Source organism: Macrotis lagotis, chromosome 4 (assembly GCF_037893015.1).
Source record: "Macrotis lagotis isolate mMagLag1 chromosome 4, bilby.v1.9.chrom.fasta, whole genome shotgun sequence".
NCBI classification, from domain to species: Eukaryota; Metazoa; Chordata; class Mammalia; order Peramelemorphia; family Peramelidae; genus Macrotis; species Macrotis lagotis.
The window spans coordinates 249,504,470-249,525,526 of record NC_133661.1 but is presented as its reverse complement, the minus strand read 5'-3'; the positions used below and the strand labels follow the sequence as shown (position 1 = coordinate 249,525,526).

At 36.2% G+C, this 21,057-nt stretch overlaps 1 protein-coding gene across 2 annotated transcripts in view; it reads right to left on the bottom strand.

Annotated features, from left to right (window-relative positions):
• Nucleotides 1-7,099: 7,099 nt before the first annotated feature.
• NEK9 (NIMA related kinase 9) overlaps nucleotides 7,100-21,057 on the bottom strand; it is a 39,428-nt gene continuing 25,470 nt past the window's right edge. Inside the window, exons 15-22 of one of the 2 annotated variants that reach the window (XM_074235696.1) lie at nucleotides 20,221-20,329; nucleotides 19,403-19,564; nucleotides 17,624-17,794; nucleotides 16,651-16,710; nucleotides 13,707-13,906; nucleotides 11,699-11,863; nucleotides 10,670-10,879; nucleotides 7,100-9,990 (exon numbers count right to left, since the gene is read on the bottom strand). In XM_074235696.1, the coding sequence (XP_074091797.1) occupies nucleotides 9,868-9,990; nucleotides 10,670-10,879; nucleotides 11,699-11,863; nucleotides 13,707-13,906; nucleotides 16,651-16,710; nucleotides 17,624-17,794; nucleotides 19,403-19,564; nucleotides 20,221-20,329 (1,200 nt within the window). In that variant the 3' untranslated portion in view covers nucleotides 7,100-9,867. The remainder of the gene's footprint in view (nucleotides 9,991-10,669; nucleotides 10,880-11,698; nucleotides 11,864-13,706; nucleotides 13,907-16,650; nucleotides 16,711-17,623; nucleotides 17,795-19,402; nucleotides 19,565-20,220; nucleotides 20,330-21,057) is intronic. The other variant, XM_074235697.1, reaches the window with a different exon arrangement.

Sequence of the window (21,057 nt, the reverse complement as noted above, 5' to 3'; positions counted from 1 at the left end):
AGGGGATTAGGGGAAGATTACTTCAATCACAGGGCGGATCAGTCTCTAGAAACAAGAGGTCTCCAGCTGCAGCCCAGTATATACAGACTGGTGAGATGGAAGTGAACGCTGAATTGCTCAAAGAAATGAGAGACCTATCATTGAAGATCCCATAAAAGGGGTAAAAGAAAAAACAAGCTGAGTATACAAAAACTAGGGACTGTTGTGATGCTTTTATCTCAAATGCAGATTAGCGCGGTGGAATGCCCAGAGGAAGAAAAGAGATGTTTTTTTTTTAAGAGAAATCTTATCATGGGACAAGTACTAGGAGTTTCAGATAAATAAACTCATATAAGGCTTTGAAGAAGCAGGGATGTACAGTAGAAATTAGAGACAAAGAAATATTTGGAAGTTGTTTATAAAGCATCTCCCTGGGTCTTAGATAAGATGTCAGAATTTACAGAAGACTGCAGAACTATGGTAGCCTTATTAAACCCAGGAATGCAGGATGCAGTGGCTAAAAGCATGGGGGGGATCTCCCTGGCATAGATTCGATGTTAAAACAATAAGAACTAATTGTAATGCTGACTAAAAAAAGCCTTAATAGGGAGTAGGCGGGATGTTTTGCTGGAGGAAATGATTCAAAAATGTTCCAGCATTGGTTCTGCTGCCTATTCTGCACAAATCATGACACAAACCATGGCTTGAGGTTTTAAAAAAAAAAAATATAAAGTATTTTAAATGTGGAAAGATTGGACATATAAACAAGGACTGTAGAAATAAAAGGGGAGGTCCTCAGCCGATAATTCCCTGTCCAAAGTGCAAAAAACCAGGCCATTGGGCAAGTGAATGCCATTTAAATCCGATGTTGGGCTGAGCCCCATCAGCCTAGGAAAACAAATGGGGAATGCTAGAAATGGAGGAAGAGGTCAGCTCAGGGACAAAGGAATTAAGAAAGATATATCAGGAGTTAACCTCTCACAGGAAGCATTCTTAATTAATCTCTGTTCCAGAGGAAATTATTTAATTAGAGCTGGTACCAAAGTCACTCTTCCTATACAAGAACCAAAAATAGATAGTAATAAATGTTTGGTGGTAAACACAAAAAGTATGGACTATATTGGCTTACATATCCAGGTTGCTATATTAGAAGTGAATGAAATCTCCATTTTTAATCCCCTACAAAATCATATAGATAGAAGTCAACCAAATAGTACCACAAGGAATATTAGAAAATTCAGATTCTGCACTAGTAATGGGAATGTTTACAGAAAAAATACAGTCCTCTAGACCTATGATAACCATAAAGGCAGTTCAAAGGGGTGTGAGAGATCAGTGTGCTCATGGCTCGATTATCTAGAGCTTGAAGTTAACAGAGGAACTAAGAAAAAGCACTAGATAAGAGAGAATTGTTTCATGAAGCCTTGATAAAATAAAATGTTAAAAAAATGCTATTTAATATCATAAAGACAAGATAATCAGGGTCATTTTAAAATACATAATTTGATTGTTACAGAAAATAATGGGATGATTGAGGATTTTAAAATAGAAGACTCCCCTCCCAGAAAAGATTTAGGGCTGTTCCTTTAAAAAGAAGTTATTTGGTTTACTCTAAGCTGAAGGGGGATGGGGAATATTCCAATTAGGTTGAGGGATTTTTGATTGCCTTCTCAAAAGTTATATTTTAGTTAAAATCAAGAATAGATATCAAAACTTTTGAATGGAAAAATGTATTGTGAAAAATGGAATGTTCTCTTCATTTTTCCTCTGGTTTCTTGGAAGATTTGTCACTTTTGGTGTTTTGTTTTGTTTTTCTGCTGGAGTATGTTATCTGGAGTATGTTATCCTGTTGTTTTTTGTTTAGTGTGAGAGCAGAGTGGAGTTTCCTTGGATTTGGGGGGCCTCTCTGGTTCTAAATGCTCTGACTTCGTTTATGTATCTATGTTTGCTTTAAAATACAGTCAGAGAAAGACTCTCAGCTGTCTCTCAGACCTATTTTTCTCTGTGTTCTGATTGTCTAGTCTTCTTTCCATTCTCTCTTTTCAAAATTAGATCTTTTTTTCCAAAACTCATGATTGATGCCAAAAAAAAAAGATTTTCCTGAGAATCATGTTGTTTTTGGAAGAGAAGGGGTTCTATTATTTTCTATTGTCTCTTATAGACTAATAGAATTTTATTTATTGATTTGGCAAATTATACTTATAAGGGACCTAGAAGAAATTGAAATTGTACCTAAAATTATTTTTTGGACTGGCCTTAATTAGCATGTTTAAATAATTAGTGCATATACTACCTTGATATCTCAAAATGTGAGGAATCTCCAATTCCCAGAACATCATTCATTTGTCAATGAGGATAGAAAGGTCTTTTAAGTTAGAGCATTAATTCTTTAAGGATATGATTTCTCTCTCATCACACCCAATTTGGATCAAGGTACAACTGGAAACAAAGTAAAGACTGACAGATTGCTTTCCGTGGGGGTGGGGGGTGGGGGGGAGGGAAGTAAGATTGGGGGGGAAATTGTAAAACTCAAATAATATCTTTAATAAAAATTAATTTAAAAAAGTTATAGAGCATTGAGAAGTTAGCACTGATACAGATAAGTATTTGAAAAATTTTATATTTTTGAAAAGGAAAATAATTTAAGGTAATTTTGAATATGAGTTTGGAATTTATGAGATTATTAAGAGAACTATAAAGAAAATCTTATAATCATAAAAAGGGATTTTAGAAACATCTGTTCTCTCAAGAAATTTTTATGTATTACAGAAGTTTTAGGGAGTAAAGGGAACACACATTCAATTCAAATGTGTTATGTATAATTAGTAAACTTTGTATAAGAACAGTCAATTTTTTGAAACTTTAAGATTGTGTTACAATAATAATGAATGAATTGAAGTATTATCCATCACCTTTATAAAGATTTGTTATAAGAAAACTGGAGAATACCTTGCCAACAAGGTTATATATCTCAAGGTTTTTTTGGCTCGGAGAGATTGTGAAAAGCTGTGTTCTTCCAGCTAGTGTTTTATAATGTTAACTTTAAGAGAATGAGATGTCAGCATGGAAACATTATATTTCATGTAGGTTAAGAATTTAATGTTTAATTTTTTATTTTATTTTTTGGTTTCTGCAAGGCAATGGGGTTAAGTAACTTGCCCAAGGTCACACAGTTAGGTAATTATTAAGTGTCTGAAGCCAGATTTGAACTAAGGTAATTAGACCACATGTGATACAAGGACTTCCCATGATCTTATGGGGAAGAGACTTGCTCATGCAAGCAGGACTGTCTCTACAGATTTTTCATAGGGGCCACTGTAAGAAAAGAAAAATTAATGTCCCCTAGAATAAAATGGAAATTGTTGTTATTTGTTTGATCTCCTGTTTCCCCCAGTTACCATTAAAATAGATAATGGTCCAGCATATGTTTCTAGGTCTTTTGGAACCTTTTGTAAGGAATTTAACATTATACATATAATAGGAATATGTTATAACCCCCATGGTCAGGCTATTGTAGAACGTGCAAACAGGACATTGAAAACCTTTCTCCAAAAACAAAAGGGGAATTTTGGGAATAAATCTAAAGTTAGGATAGACGTGGCATGTTATACACACAATAACAATGTACTCCGGCCATGAAATACTACCGTCATCCTCCAGTAAATGGCAATAACAATTCTAAACTAAATAAACAACTTGTACAAAAGCTACATAATGAACAAGTTATGTGGAAAGATCAGAATGGAATATGGAAAGGACCTAACAAGGTATTAATAAAAGGACCAGATTTTCTATCTCGACAGATAGAGGTGAACTTTGGATTGCTCAAAAAAAATGCAAGATCTATCATTGAAGATCACATAAAAGGGTTAAAAGAAGCAAAGTAAACAAAAACTATGGACTGTTGTGATGGTGTTATCTGAAATGCAGATTAGTGTGGCAGAATGTCCAGAGGAAGAGATGGGTTTTTTATCCTCAACCACCTTGGGTCTAAGTTGTGGAAGGAGAAAAACCCCTAAATCTTTCACAAATAGTTCAACCACAATGTGAATGTGATTCATTTTACAATCACACTAATCCTCCTGTTCGATTTAATTTTACTGATTAGCAAAATCTCCTGTTTCTCCAAAATAACTGCATGTGTATTCCAGTAGTTTTGGTAACCTATCATCTAACAGAGATACCCAATGACATTATTCCATTCCTGCAGACAAGCTACTTGCTATAATAGATAAGTTTATACTTTATCATGGATCCCCTGCTCCATTATATAGGGATAGGTGGGGAAAAACTTTAGAAGGCTGGATAATAGTTATGATAATGGGACTAAGCAACATAACACAAAGAGATACTTCCAACAGAATCACTTCACATGAGACATTGATGGGTAGGGCTTGTCTGGGGGAACAATTATGCCTTTATGTATGATTCTACTGTAAATATATCAGCAATAGATGGTTATTGCAATGTATCCTGTCTAAATTGTACTGTAACAGAATGTATTGGTAGTAAAACCCTAGGAATAATATTTATCATTACTAGGCCAAGGTGTGTGATGATATCCATAAAAGCTCAGGGTTGGTATCAAAGTAGGGCCAATCATGTGTTTTCTGAAATAGAAAAAAGGATTTCTCAATATCCTATAGTAATAAGAGAAAAAAAAAGATGCATTTCATGTGTTATTTTGGGAATATCTTTATTAGTATCTATTATTCATCAATTTCTCCAGCAATATCTGTAAGCGCTCTAAAGGACGAAATGGTACAGGCTCAATCTCTAGAAGTTACCTAAGAACGTTTCTTTGGGATTCAAGGAACAGCAAATTATAGATGAGGAAATTTATAAAGCCATCAAAGCATTAAGGGATACTATTGAGAATGTTGGGGATAAAGTAGATATGATAGAATATAAGGCTAGTTTGGCACGTGATTATCAATATTATTTTTGTTTGACAAAACTACAATATGAGTCATCACTCATGGCAAAGAATTAAGAATCATCTTTTTTAAATTAAGAATCACCTTAATGAAATTATAGATAATGGTAATATTTCTATGCAAATTGAAGATTTATAAGATTTAGCACAACAAATGATGCTTCTAAACAAGATCTTTTACCAGATAAGAAAGCTCAAACAATCATTATTTTAGTCATCTATCTTTTCCTTATTGGGGACAGCACACCTAATACAGCATTGCTACCACTATAGGAGCAACCCTTCATGCTATCATTTCTTGCTTGCAGAATAATCTTGATCAAATGAAGGCCCAATTATGGAAAAATAAAAAGGGGAGAATTGTTAGGGATCCTTGAGGATCACAGTTGTGAAATGACAAAAGGTAATTGTTTAAAGACCCTCTTGGCCTCTTGTTGTTGTGCAAACATGTTGGCTCAGTTTCTCAGGAGACCAGCATGACCCAAACCCCTTTGCTTTTCCAAAAGATCAGCATGACCCAACTTCTTTGTATCTCCTGACATTGATCAAGAATCGTATTATAGCAAGAGCAATTAAGTATGCATAAGAATGTGTAACTGTTTAACCAATGTGTAATGATCTAACCAATGTCTAATCTTTAATATGATTGGTGCTTAAGCTGATAAGGTGTCCAAGAGTACGGGAAGTAGACTAGGATATAAGCAGCTATGTGAACCTAATAAAGTCACTTTACCCTCTCTGCCTTCTGTCTCATTCACTGTAGCTGAGAACAGTTCTCTGCTGGTCAGAGAACCCAAAGTAGCCAGTGCACCATTCAGTAGGTTCTATGTATTTTCAGGATGTCTGTGAAAAATATTAGAAATCTGCCTTTTAAGAAACATTTGAGTTCTTTTTGATTTTTTTTCTTAGGGTTTTTTAGTTGGCATTTTAAAATCAAGGCCCTTTCTACATTCTACCTGAACACCTCATTATGTAGTAAAAGGAGACATTACTCCAAGGTGTTAACTGTTTACTAAAATAAACTCTTAATAATTAGCATTTTAACACAAATGAAAATAACTTTTAGTAAGAAAAGACTCTGGAATTTAGGTCACAGATCACCAGTTTTATTTTTACTGCATCCAGTCTTTCTCCTGGTACAGATTGACAATTTAACTATATAACTTAGTCTTAGAGACTTGCCTGGGGCACTGGGAAGTTAAGTGACTTCTTCATGGTCACACAGATAATATTAGATGCAGAACCAAAAATCAAGAACCAGTTTTCAAGGCTGACTCTCTAAAGTCTGATCACACTGCTGCTCAGGTGAAAAATTAAGAAAAAAAAATTACAAAGCAGCAAAGCTGTTCTTTCAGAGTTAAATAATTTATTTTTATGACCTAGTAGGTTTGTCTTATGAAAGAATTGACAAGCCCTTATTCAGCACCAATAATGTACCAAATAAAGACAAAACTAAGAGATATGCCCTGGTACCATTAATAATGATCCTTGATTAAAACTGGAAGGGCCATTAGCTACATCTAGTCTCTGGACAGGTATTTAACATTCAGACTTCCCAGAATGTAGCCTATTGATAAAGACTAGGTAGGTAGAGGAGGTAAAAGAAATGAGATGGTTCTCTCCATAAAAGAAAAAAACACTACATAAATTTAAATAGGATAAAATCTACTCATTTGACAGTTTCATCTTTAGGGCAATTTATTACCATTTCTGAGTAGACTGAGGACCTGGAAAGTTAGGTTATTCGAGGGACCATCAATATGTATACTGTAAAGTCCCTAATATGAATGTAGATGTTGAAGTGGAAAGAATGTCTGACAACTCCTAACTTGTCAACACAGTTTTTCTGGTACTCGGTTCTATGCTGGGAGAATATATATTTTAGTTCTTTTAGGGAAATAATTCTAAAGGAGAATTATGACATATTAGAAGCTTCTAAGTAGATAATGAAAAAATAAAAAGATGACCTATTTTAAGTTTCCTCTTTTCTTCATTGCAATTTCAGACTATTTCCAACATTATTAAGTGTCTTCAGGCTGGATTTGAACTCAAGTACTCCTAATTCCAGGGCCGGTGCTCTATCCACTGCACCACCTAGCTGCCCCTAGACTTAACATTTTTTAAAAAAGTGTTTTATCACTAGTAACCACAACGCACATATAGGCTCACTGAGGCATATTAAGAGTATATTTGTTTAAAGAAATGCCAAACCATCCCACCTTTAACCTTTGAAATATGACGCAAAAACCAAGTCAGTTCTTTAAGTGTCAGAGCAGAGATTTTAATCAGGTTATAATATAACTCAATAGCAATATTACTGGGAAGCTTAATGAATACACATCTAGTCCTGAAAGAAAAAATACAGCAGGACAAAATAAAAAGGGGGTTGAAAACAAGACTCATTCAAAGGTACTTCTGCTTATGTGCCCTCTGCATGTTCTCCAATGCCTGGCTGCCAGCTCTGAACTGGTTTCTATTTGCATAGTTGGCTGGAGTGAAAAATCAGTAGGTTCCCCCAGGTCTATCATGGGCCAAGTGCAAATTGTCGTTAAAGGCACAGAACTTAAAATTCCCAGCCAGATGAAGAGAAGATTAAGGCATCTCAAAGGCAACATAATTTAGAAAATGACCAGTGTTATGTTGCTGAAGAATTACTTGCTGTCCGAGTTAAGAGTAGGTCTCTTTCCTCTTTGATGCTCACTTACATCTCACAGTCTTAGCAACATGACAAATTCCTTCATTTCCCTTTCAGGAGCCATGCTCTTGGTTTATACCCAAACAGATCCCACCTCCCAGTCCTGCTGAGAAAATGAATGTAAAGGTTACAGGAGCAAGGCCCATCAGGCCTCAGAAAACTAAGCTGAATTTACATGATGAAATAAAACACAAGTTTTTTTTTTAATAGCAAAACTCCAAGTTCCTAGAATTTATATTTTTTTTTAGGTTTTTTTTTTGCAAGGCAAACAGGGTTAAGTGGCTTGCCACACAGCTAGGTAATTATTAACTGTCTGAGACCAGATTTGAACCCAGGCACTCCTGACTCCAGGGCTGGTGCTTTACCCACTACGCCACCTAGCTGCCCCTAGAATTTATATTCTTCATCTGGATCTGACCTCTCTTCTTTATTCAAAGGGTACATTGATTACATCAGTACTACTTTATTTGACTTCTAACTGTGAAGATAATGGGAACATAAAGAAAGGACAGCTGCTCCCACTGAACACAGATGCTCCTTCCCTTCAAACTCTCACCCCTAGTCCTTTTTTTTTTTAGTTTTTGCAAGGAAATGGGGTTAAGTGGCTTGCCCAAGGCCATACAGCTACGTAATTATTAAGTGTCTGAGGCCAGATTTGACTCAGGTACTCCTGACTCCAGGGCTGGTGCTCTATTCACTGTGCCACCTAGCCACCCCCCACCCCAGGCCTAGTTTTAATATCCATTTCCAAAAGACTAGAAAAGCATGCTTAGGAAGGTAGAAAATTCATTTCATAACCCCAAACAAAAAATCAAATCTTATCTTTTTGTTTAGGAAAAGTGAAACAACAAAACAACTTGGCTATTTGCAGGGAGGTAGATATGAAACATAAGCAGGCACTTGTGAAATCAAGACACTTCATTTTTCATAAACTGAAATATAAAGTTCATATCTTTAAAGATAACCAGGAACTTATAGTACACAACTTTGGGAGTTGAAGATCTGGAGTTCAGAATAATGAAGACAATTAACTCTTTCTGACAAAGGTGGTCTGCTCCTCCCTACAATGGCACAATAGACAAAGACTGGATGGGGATGTACTTTCTTTGCCCATCTCTTCCATTTCCTAAATTCTATTCAGTCTGTTACGTATTCAAGGAAATTTGGTGCTGGCTAAGAGCCACATAATAAGGAAAAGATACATATTCACTGGCTATTGTATGGCTTCATAAGAAGCAAAGGGAAAAAAAATACTGACGACACAGAACAACCATGGCTAGTGATACTGGTGTCAAGAAACAAAAAACAAGCTGTGAAGGCAGAAGCAGGAAAGGACCTCCCTCAGAAGCCAAGCACAGCTGCTGAGGATAATATCACTAGAGGACCTCTTTTCCCTTATGATTTATTCTTGAGGAGACTCACTTCTCCAATCTTTTCAATACTTAAAGAATACCACTTCAGAAGGTCCCTTTTTCAAGGCTATGAAATCACTTCCTGCTTCATTCCAAAGTGCAGAAGCTCCAGCATTATATACCAAGAGTATGGCTATTTAATAAGGAGAGGCCTGCCCTTCTCTAATTCTCATTGGAAAAATCCCAGTCAAATTGCAGAGCAATATCAATCTAAATCCTCTTTTCCTCCAATATTTAGCTGCATATGAGTGTTTCAATTCTATGAAAATAAGCCAAAAACTAGTCTGTAAAACTTCTCCTCAGACTCTTGTCTCTGAGATGGTACAGAGCCCTTTGCCACCTTTTTAAGCTGACTCTGGCAGGACTAAGGCCCTGTTACAGCCAGCCAGCTCCTGACAAGCTCTCTTAAGCTTTTACTTTCCCCTCCTCCACCTAGAAGTGATGGGTGTTGAGTTCCCAAGGTAGAGACAAACGGTGAAAATTATAAATGGGTATAAGCTGCTACCAGTGCAAAAAGCATGGCAGGGCTGTTTCTCTTCTTCAAAGGTGGGTTCAACGGATGAGGTACAGAGCTGCTGTTGCTGTGGCAGTCACTGAAGGCAAAGCCAGGGACACAGGGCTCTTCCCCCTCAAAAAAACAAAACAAAACAAATGATCAACACTCCTAGTTCCTATCTAAAAGGAGATACTTCCCTCCATCTGTACTCTAGAGGCACTTCAGAGCCTCTTGCTTTGCTCCTTGTCAGCAACTGAAATGAAGCCAGGAAAGCCGCTCTCTGCATTCAGTAAGCGTGCTGTGAAGTTGCAGGGATCCCATCTTCCTGGGGACATACAAGATCAGGAAACTAAAGGCTGGACCGACAGGAATCTGTTCCCAAAAGGCACCAGGAATCTGAATCCACGTCTGGTTTTGGATCTGTTTCCATCTCTTCCTTTGCCGTCTGAGTTTCTCTGGAATGAGTCTCCAACTATTTAGATAAAAGTGTCATGTTAGAAGTATGTGGTCACATCTTCAGTTTATGAGCACATTCTTCTAATGTGAATTCCATTATCCTTTTCTCTAGAACTACAATGGCTCTAAATCTTTTCTTCTAGGCTATTTCTCCTGCCTCAGGTCTCACTCATATTCACTAATGCTTGTACAATGCTCCTCAAAAAGGATGTAACTAAATTCAACTGCCTGTCCTGGCTTCAGTAATTAATTGCCTAAGTTCAACCACTGAAGTTATCACTATCTTCACAGCATGCTAATGGAAATTATGGAAGTTATGGGAAAGTACCTTTAAAAGAAACCTGTTTATGGGGGCAGCTAGGTGGCGCAGTGGATAGAGCACTGGCCCTGGAATCAAGAGAACCAGAGTCCAAATTTAGCCTCAGATACGAAATAATTGTGATGTTGGGCAAGTCATTTAACAAAAAACCCCCAACAAAAAACAAAAACAACAAAAGAAACCCGAGGTCTCTTTCCTGAAATGTCTGGTTTTGAAAGATCTGTAAGTGCCAATAACTGTACTCCCTTCAACAATCTAAAGGTTACCATATATTATCACTTCCTTACAATCCAGAAATATTTGAGAATCATCTAATCTGTGACTCAAAGGCTTCAAAGTAGGTACAGAAATGACCTATGTCATCAAATATTCCCACCTTTTGCACTACTTCTGTCTCTCTGTTGAACCTTTGGAGTTGGCTCCAAATTTTGAGATTTTCTTCTTGTAGTCTCTGCTGTTCAGCCAAACATTTTAAAACCAAACCTTCCAGCCGCTCCACCTCCATCTGCAGGCTGCTACAAACACAGGCAGGAGCCAATGGTGCTCCCTTCCCAGCACATCCTAGTGCTGGATTAAGCCGCGGGAGCTGGAAAAGCAAAGAATGAAACAAGAATCTAATATTAAGTTCATATGCTTAGCTCCCACAATTCCCTTTGAAAAAATAAACAAACACCAGACTATCTAATTTTCTTCTAAACAAGCTTATCAGATTATGCCATAAATTATAAAATATAAGCTTCTAGGTAAGAACTACTTCAGGAAGCAATGGGAAACTAACTGATGGAGATGAACAACAGAGAGCTTGGTTCTGCTACATCATATTCTGATTTAGTTGCTTTTATTTTCAGCACCTCAGATCCCTATCCAATAATAAGAAGTAACAATGACTGACCTTCCAGAAAAGATATAGAGTTTCAAACAAGTGTTTTAAGTACACCAAGATGTGGACTGAAGTACTAAAGTTAAGTGAGACAAATGTGTTTGGTTGCATCATAAGCGTGGAAGCTGCAGAACCTCCAAATTTAATATGAGACAATTATTTTTGGTGCTATTTTATGATGTCAGCAAATAGTATTATAAAAGAACTTGATTACTGAAATCTTATTGGAATTTTAGGATGAATCATGCATCTTATGATTTATAAACAAATATTAAATGATGATGAAAAAGATGAGTTTTATATCTACTAAGATAACCTAAAAACCATCAAAAGTCATTAGCATTAGCTCTGAATAACGATTTTAAGAATTACTGAATGATGAAATATAGAATATGCTAAACTATGGGACAGTGAGATAATCAATTAAAGCTTATTAGACAGTGAGGGCATAATAGTCAGAATTTAAGGGGAGAGTGTAGGCTTTGTTTATCAAGTTGCAATTTAAAACAAAAAAAGCTCCATTACCCAGGTTTCTCTTGTAGACTTATTACATTCTGCAGGTGCTTCAGAGGCCACTTTGAGTCCTTGCAGCTCCTCATAGGGTAGGGTATCTTTCTCAGGCTCTGAAAAAGCTGCACTCAGGGGTGAGGGGCTGTCAGGCATGGGGATGAATTCTGCATTTTCTAACTCCTAGGTATCAAGAAAAGCATCTTAATTGGTCTCCTGTCAACACTCCATTTCTTCCAACATTCTCTTCTTCCCTAGCTATTTACTTTCTGTCTGCTCTCCTCTAGTAGTCTGGAATAGTTGTGGTTATTGATTATAATTCATCTGTCAAACCTTTGTATTTTTTTTCAATTTTTGCAAGGCAATAGGTTAAAGTGACTTGGCCAAGGTCACACAGTTAGGTAATTATTAAGTATCTGAGGCCAAATTTGAACTCAGGTCCTCCTGACTCCATGGCTGATGCTCTATTCACTGCACCACCTAGCTGCCCCAAACCTTTGTATTCTTAATAGTACAAGCAGTAGCAGGGGAAGCTAGATGGCACAGTGGATACAGCACTGGCTTTGGAGTCAGAAGGTAAGGAGTTCAAATCCAACCTCAGATATGTATTAGCTGTATGACCCTGGGCAAGTCACTTAACTCTGATTGCCTCACATCCAGGGCTATCTCCAGGCATCCCAATATCTGACCATTGGATCCAGATTGCTCTGGAAGAGAAAGTGAGGCAGGCTGGTGACTTAGCACTGCACCTCCTCACTCAAATCCAATTCATGTGCTTGTCATGGCATCATCTTCCTGATGTCACAGCCTTCTTCAGAATGAAGGAAAACATTATTATTGCCAAGCAGCGACAGAGTCAAACCTACCCCTAAAAACAAGGCGGGTCTTTTTCATCTTTCTTTTCACTATGTAGCTTCACTCAGAAGGTCTGGAAACTCATTTACTCTGACAACAAAGTATACAACAGAAGACAAGGTCATATGTACTCTATACTGCTTCCTTCCTACTTTCAGATCCCTTTCAAAGAGTAGCCTAGATTAAGAAAAACAAGTCAACACACCTTCCTATTTAGTATCTTTTAGTCAGAGGGGAAGTTTACTACTTAGCAAGAAATCAGAAATAACAACATGCTATGTAAGGCAGGGATGAAGGAGGAAACAGTGATGAAAGGCCTTTGTAGTGAGATAAGGAGAGGAGGAGAAGAGGAAGTTCTCAGCAAATGGCTTTAATTTTTTTCAATAAAATGTGAGTCAAGCAGATTGCTTTCCGTGGGGGTGGGGGGAGGGAATTAAGATTGGGGGGAAAATTGTAAAACTCAAATAATATCTTTAATAAAAATTAATTAAAAAAATGTGAGTCAAGATTTTCAGTTGAGAAGGTAAGGTCGGAGGAAAAATCAAAAAGTTTGGAAGACCACTGGTAAGTAGGATAGTGAGCTAATTAGTGAGGTATTTAAAAAAATTGCTTAAAAGTGGTTAAAACCCAGTTTAGATTATGAAACAAAATTAGTAGTGGATTCATGCAACATGACCACTTGCCTTGAACTTGGTATCATCCATTAGTATAACACTTCCATGTTTATTAACTCTGAAATTCCTTTATCTGAACCCAATCTATTGACATTCTACCTCTTCCTCTGCTTTCCAATACCTAATCCTATTCTTCATCCCTTCTAAAGGATCTCTAATCCCTCTAGCACTTAGCTCTCTCCTAAGCCTCCCCTGCACTAGCTCACTCTCCTCATTTATGCATCCTATTTTCTTGGTAAATCACTGTCTTCTATTATTTTAAAATTTTTTATCTTATTTTTAATTTTTTAACATTTATGTAATAAAACAAGCATTTTCACCACGTGGCAAAATTTAAAAAGATGCAACTGCAAAAAAGAAAAAAAAAACTTGTTATAAAATAGCTGAATGACAGACACATGGGCAGTCCTGGACAGCCCTAATGGTTTCTTTCTCAGGTCTTTATAAGAGATCCAAACTTTAATATAAAGAACATATTCTTCCACTAAAGTAATTACCTTGCGCAGCCAACCGGGGCAGGAACTATTGCCTACGCTACTGATCCCCATGGCCTCAGTTGGACTGATTAAATCTCCCATTCCTCGGTCGGCCTCCATTGTTCCCCGAAAGCCTCCACTTGGATTGGGGGTCTCAGACTCCTGTTGGCTCTCTTCCTCTTCTCCTCCACCACCTCCTCCTTGGGTGGAGTTCTGAGCCACTGACAACAGAAGAAAAAAGAGGGGTTTTTCTTTGCCATTTGAAATAGAGAATTGTCATCCCAGGGTATCCATTACCACTGGGAAAAGACTGTTAGGAAACAAGCTATATAGTACTGATGAAACCATCATAAGTAAATAGTCAGCAGGTAGGTAAGACATCCTTTTACTGAATGTGTCTTTAAAAAAGTTACTGTCACTCTAAGGACTTGTAATAGAAAATGCCATCCATATCCAGAGAAAGAAAAATGAGTCTGAATATAGACCAAGGCATACTATTTTCACTTTTTAAAATTTGTTTATATTTTTTCTCTCTCCCCTTTTGTTCTGATCCTTATTTTGCAGCACGACTAATATGGAAATAAAAAATGTGGAACTCAAAATCGTACAAAAAATGAATGTCGAAAATATCTTTACATGCAATTTGAAAAAAAAAATTAAGATTAAAAAAAGTTATTTTCATCCAGTGTCTACATGAAGATTAACTTTTCCTCTGTTTTAAAAACCTAATTAATATTTTAGTGCTCAATAGTAATTTAAATGTTACCTCTAAAATATTCAGCTTACAAATAAACAGAATTCCCCTTTTCTGTTGTTCACAGCTACTTTATGGCCCCATTCCATCCCAACAAATCTGCTAAAACCATGTCCTATTCTATTAACACCTGCATTTCTATCTTTCTCTGAATCCTTAACTATGCTTGTTCTAAAGAGCTGAATGGATTCCAAAGGCACTTAATGAAAGCTACCAGTTCAGTAAAGGTTCTTCTGGCCTATGCCCTTCTAGGGCTATAAAGAAGATTCACTACTTTGTAGATTATACATTATCAATTGTTAAGGCTGGCTCTTTTCTCCCCGTAACACAGCAAGCTTTCCAGCTATTCAATGAAGCCTAGAGCTGTTCTGTGCTCATTTATGTAACCAAGACTCCATACATTCAATCCTCATCTCTTTCCCAAGTGCCAGTCTCATGTAGCACTTATTGCCTTTCATCTGGATATACCATAGGCATCTCAAACTCAACATGTCCAAAACAAAACTCATTATCTTTTCCTAAGACACACTATCTTACTAACTTCTCCATTTCTATTGAGGGCATTTTATGTTCATACATTTTATATTCCAATTCAAAAGCCTACTTTTTCTCCCTACAAGACATTCTAAAGTCTTCTACTTTTGTGACCATGGGCTGACACCAATGCCTATAATAAACTTACCTCCAGCTCGTAGAATTTCTAGCTTCATTTCTACAATGAATCTTTCCAGTTATTAGTGCTCTTATTACCCCAGAACTTACTTAACCAGTATCTGTATCTACTTATATATTTTCTTCCTAAGTAGAACACAAGTTCCCTGAGCCCAAGATTTATTTCATTTTGATCTTTTATACCCTGCATTTAGCACAGTGTTTGGCATTTAGTGAATACTTACTGAATTGTAAAATAAAAACTAATTTTATTAGGAAGGAAAAAATGGACAAATAACTACAGTTTATTTCAAATTAAACTACAAAAGAACATTTGGTTAATTGCTATTTGGGATTACCCATGTAATGTATCTTAATCCATTAATATAGATCAGGACTGGCAAACAATGACTGACCTTATTGCAAATAAAACTTTATTTTAAAATGTAGAAGCCATTCTTAAGTCTGCAGACCATAAAGAAACAAGGGGCTGTGAGGCTGATGCCATGTGAGCTGTAGTTTGTGGGCCCCTGATATGGATAATTAGAATAGGCTCTGTCATTATGCTGCACTACTCATTTTAGTTTAGAAGTTTCAAAGATCCAGTTCTGCTTTCAATGCCAAAGTAAGTTCACAAATCTACTTTTAAAACATTTTAATTTTTTCTCTGAATATTAGACCAGCAAAACAAAGTACTGACAGAGCAAATGTTCTTGGCCAAGAGATATTTAATGAAATACAAAAGATAATTTGGTTTCAAATGAAATTAAGAGTCACATCTATCTTGAACAAACACAAATATTCTATAAACTCTAGTTCAATAGATTTAAATCAGGTTTTAAGTATTTCCTTTCTTGGGAAATAAGTAGGAATGGGAATTTTTTCCCCCTTTCATTCTTTACCTGCTATGGCATCACATGATATTAGAATCCAAGCTCTTTTTTTTTTTTTTTTTTTTTTTTTTTACATTTTTGCAAGGCAAATGGGGTTAAGTGGCTTGCCCAAGGCCTCACAGCTAGGTAATTATTAAGTGTCTGAGACCAGATTTGAACACAGGTACTCCTGACTCCAGTGTCGGTGCTTTATCTACTGCACCACCTAGCCACCACAAGAATCCAAGATCTAAAGCAATACAGTCCTTTGGGGTATTACAATAGGTAGAGACCAAGAGGAACAAAAATGATTCTGGCATAGTACCAGACAATAGAGAAATTTTTTTAAAAAGCAGTCCAAAAGGAGCTATCAAATAATTCTGGCCTGAATTTCCTAGGCATATTTTCAATTTTAGCAGGGTTTTTTCATTAGAAGAACTGATTTTCCTATAAACTAAAAATTCTTTCAAGGTCTATCAGAGAACTGATTTTTCCCATGAATTTGGGAATACAATCCTTCCACAACAAATACAGTGTGGCACAAAATCATTCTATGAATTCCTCTAAGTTACCATGCTCCCCACCTCCCAATGAATCCAATTCTTCATTTTCTTATGAAAACTGAGAAGATTTTTTCACAAAGATATACTTATCAAGAAACAAATATTGTCTAAAGTTTGCTACTTACCAGTTCCTATTGACAAGCCACTGCTATTGGAACGGATGGTCTTAGAATTCAGTACTTTCTCTAAGAAAAAGAATATTTCTCTAGTAAGAAAATCATACACACATACACACAAAATTTGTGGTATGTGTACATGTATATCTCTGTGTGTGTGTATACATATATACATACCCACTTATATGCACATATAGATGTGTACATATATCTTATATCTGAAGATAATAAGAGTTTAAGAAAAGGCTAAAAGCCCTCAAATCTAGGTCTCTGACTCCAGACCACTTTATATAATTTGCTTGTTTGTTTATTTAGTGGAGAGAAGGGAGGGTTTAAGAGTAACTTCTAATACTTTAGCTATCTAAAGAGATTTAAAATAAAACAGCAGATCATGACACGGATCTTGTATCTACTACCCAATTTTATGCAGAAAGCAGCTTACCACCTCAAGTTTCTTAATTTAATTTGTTAAATTAGAGTAAAAACAGATAATAGCTCCTAAAAACATTAGGAGAAATGTGTCAGAGGAGATCTGAGACCAAAGGTGTCATGTGGGAGAAAGGTAACAGTGGAGGTAGGTCATCAAGTCAGGAAATGGAAATGTCCCATCTCCACTGATGTCTATGGAAATTTCAAAACTTACGTTGTTTTTTTTAAGCTTCAGAGAATAAGCTCTTAATCATTTTTTAAATTGGTTATTTTTAAATACAAGATACTTCCCAACATATACCCTCACCAAAGTATATTTCCTGAAAAATGTCCAAACAAAACTTCCTAAAATAGTGATTATGACTAAAAAGGACAATGAGCATATCACATTAAAAGAAATAACTGCTAACTAATAACCCTTTCTCTTCTTTAGGACAACTTTCTTATCTGGAAAGTGGAGGTGCAGCAATGATGCCTTGATTTGCTCTGCCAGATGCATCTTTATGTCCCTGTTTCATTTATATCTCTTTTCTTAAATGCATCAAATCCTTACCAACAATAAGAATGGTGTGCCAGCCACGGCAAGACAGATCTGGGATGTGATGCAGAGATCCAAAAATAGGCCGAGGCCATGAGGTACATATATCAGAGCCATGAGGTCTCTCTGTGGGAGTCATTGCTAGGCGGCCATTCCCACCATTTCCCCAGGCAAAAATGTGATTATCTGGAAGAAGAAAATACGTAAGAGATGAAAGATTAAACAGGCTACCAACCTCTGATTCTCTGGGTTCCTTATTTTTCATCCTTCCTACTAGAGAACTCTCTCCGAACTGAACAAGGGAAAATTTCTTTCTTAATGAATTTTTTTTTTCAATTAGGAAACATTTATTTTTTTCTCCCTTTCACTTCCCCTAAGACAAAACAAAACAAATTCCTATACTGGTTATATCCAAGTTGGAAATCCCCCCCCCCCAAAAAAAAACCAATAGTGTACAACAAAAAAATTTCCAGAAATAGTCCCAAAGACAGAGATGTCAAGTTGGAAAACGCCCTACATTCTCTATTCTAGCAGTGCACATATCAATTTAAAAGCAAAATCATGTTTGAAGTCCTGCCCAAAATATTAGTGAATCAAAGAGAAACTAAACTTTTTGCACTGGTTTTATGTTTTACTGTTGCTCATTTATCAACTCTGCCCCTCTGGATAATTTCAATTTCTCTAAGGCTTCCTCTAAAAATCCTTTAAGATTGCTTCTTAAATATTCTCAAATCTAATCTTTTGAACTTGTATGCAATATTTTCATTCAGAAGTCTGTTCATTCATTAAAGCATAATAATAGCCCTACTTATTTGGAATGTGGGCATCTAAAATCCTCAACTGAACAGAATGGCCACAAATAATTAAAGATCAAGAGTATCAACAAAACAGCAGAGAAACTCAAAGACCAGTCAACTAAAAAGCCTGCAATGTGAAGTGTTTAGCAACTGAAAGGAGTGGCTAGGAAGCCAGAATGACAAAAGCAGCAGGAACAGTAAAGAGAAGATATATGTTAAAAGGAAAAAGTAAAGAGGGAGAAAAAGGGAAGAGAATACAGGACATAAGAGTCAATGAAAATTAGAAACATAACAATAGAAAAAAGTACCAATAGAAAACATTCAAAAAGGGAAGAAAAATCAACTAGAACCAGAGGATATTCTGAAGGAATCTGGCATTGAGAAAAACAATTCTTCAAACTCAACAGGGCCTAAGGACACCTAATTCATTATATGCAGGTGGTCATAGTCATTCAAGGTTAAATTATTTTCAGTATGCTAATGGTTCAATGCAATGGGGTGAAAATGACATTGGATTCTCAGAGGGAGGTCAGTGAAGTGAAAGGTCTGGGCAATCCTGCTAAGTTGGAAAGGCTATCTAGACAGATAATTCCAAGAAGCGACCTAGGTAAGCCTGAAGAATTTCATCCCTAGATAGGCCACCAGGTGATAAATGTTTTCAGCCATAGCAATTCATCAGTAAGGTAAATCATATAAAAGTTGCAATATATATTTGGTGAGAAAGTTATCACACTAATGAAATTAGTTTTTTTTAATTTAAGGCAATGAGGTTAAGTGACTTGCTCAAGGTCACATAGCTGGGCAATTATTAAGTGTCTGAGGCTGTATTTGAACTAGTGTCCATTACATTTTAACAAAGAAAATTAAGGAGTAAAAAACACCTAACAATAATAACAACAAAACTCACTGTTTAAATAACCTAAAAATCAAGGCAAAGATCTCCAAAAATCTCTTGGAAGGAGGTATAATGTGATATAGCTTTATTTATTTTACTTACCATCAGTAGCAGCGATAGTAAATTCATCACCACAAGAGACTCTAATCACCTGCTTCCCACCAAGGGGTCCCCCCAACAGGTTAATTCCCAAGCGCTTTTTATAATTTCCCACTCCAAGCTGGCCACACTTGTTGCAACCAAAAGTCAACAGGCGACCCCGTTCTAAAGAGGAAAACAATACATCATGGTCAATAAATAAAAGACTACACAGAGTTCAGTGGTCTGTTTTCTGGTTTTTCAATATGAGAAATATAGAAGCAGTTACATTATTCTAAACCTTAAACCTTGAACAGTTAAGTTATACAAGTACTAAGACAATTTGGAGGGAATAAAATGAACCTCCCCATGTTTTATTTTTAATGACTGGAACTTTCTAGAGCAGGGGTTCTTAACTTGGATTCCATGAACTTGTTTTTAAAAAGCATTTTGATAAGTCAATATAATTGGTTTATAATCCTGTATATTATGGTTTATGAATTTAAAAACATTATTCTGAGAAAGGATCTATATAGGGTTTCCCCAGAGAATCAAAGGGTGACTCAAAAAGGTGTCATTTTAGAGTAGTTACAGGAAATGCAAAACTGCCACCACAACCAAGGAAGGGATGATATCTAGGAGAATAAATATGGATCCTTCATTAGGAAATGTATATAAGAAAAGTGAATCATCATTATCAAAAAATGTTTACTACATACCTAAGACACTATATTGAATATAATAATATGGATATAAAAGTAGGAAAGTTTACAGTGTTGAGATGTACTTTTGCTGAAGATGAGGAATCTCTGCATATAGTACAGACCGGAAAGTAATCTCACCATCAATGGCTGCTGTGTGAGTCTTGCCTGGGGCAATGGTTCGGATCTTGTAAAATGACAACTGCTTGGCCAGAGTAAACGAGGTTGTATAGGGAACTTCATGGTAGGCCTGCAACAAGAATTTTATAAAAATTAGCCAAAGGAAAAAGAAGGATAACATATGCCAGAGGGATGAGTAGTATTTATCAATGGCCTTTCAAGTAGATGAAGTAATTACAAGAAAGATAATAGCTAGGTATCATCTATCTCTGATGGAGGCAAAAAGAGAAACAGGCTTAAATAGAGATCAGAAAATTTAACTAGGCTAAGGAATAATAACAGTTAGTATTGAGATAGGGCTTTCAAATTTATAAAATGTTTCACAACTATTATTTCATTTGATCTTAAGTGGCCCTTTGGGACAGGTATAAAGTAGAAGGGATAAAATCCTTTTCATAGGAGATATTTAAGAAGAGCCATCAGCCTCCACCTAAAATGTATATCTTGTACAGCCAAACAAGAATTCCTGAGCTCCCTTAGACCTCCAATCTAAAGGATACTATTTCAATATTTTATAAAACTCCTCAAGACCTATTTTAACCTAACAAAACAGAACAGTGGGCTACAGAGCTTCTGAAGACTAACCAACTCTTAAGAAAATGTTATTAACTAAACCTGAGAAAATCCAAGTATAAGGATAAACCGGTGAAAACATTGCAGGCCAACATGACAAGTGGACAAGCTTGAGTTGGAGATCTAATTTATTTATTTTTTAAAAAAAGATTTTATTTATTTTGAGTTTTACAATTTTCCCCCAATCTTACTTCCCTCCCCCCACTCTCCACAGAAGGCAATTTG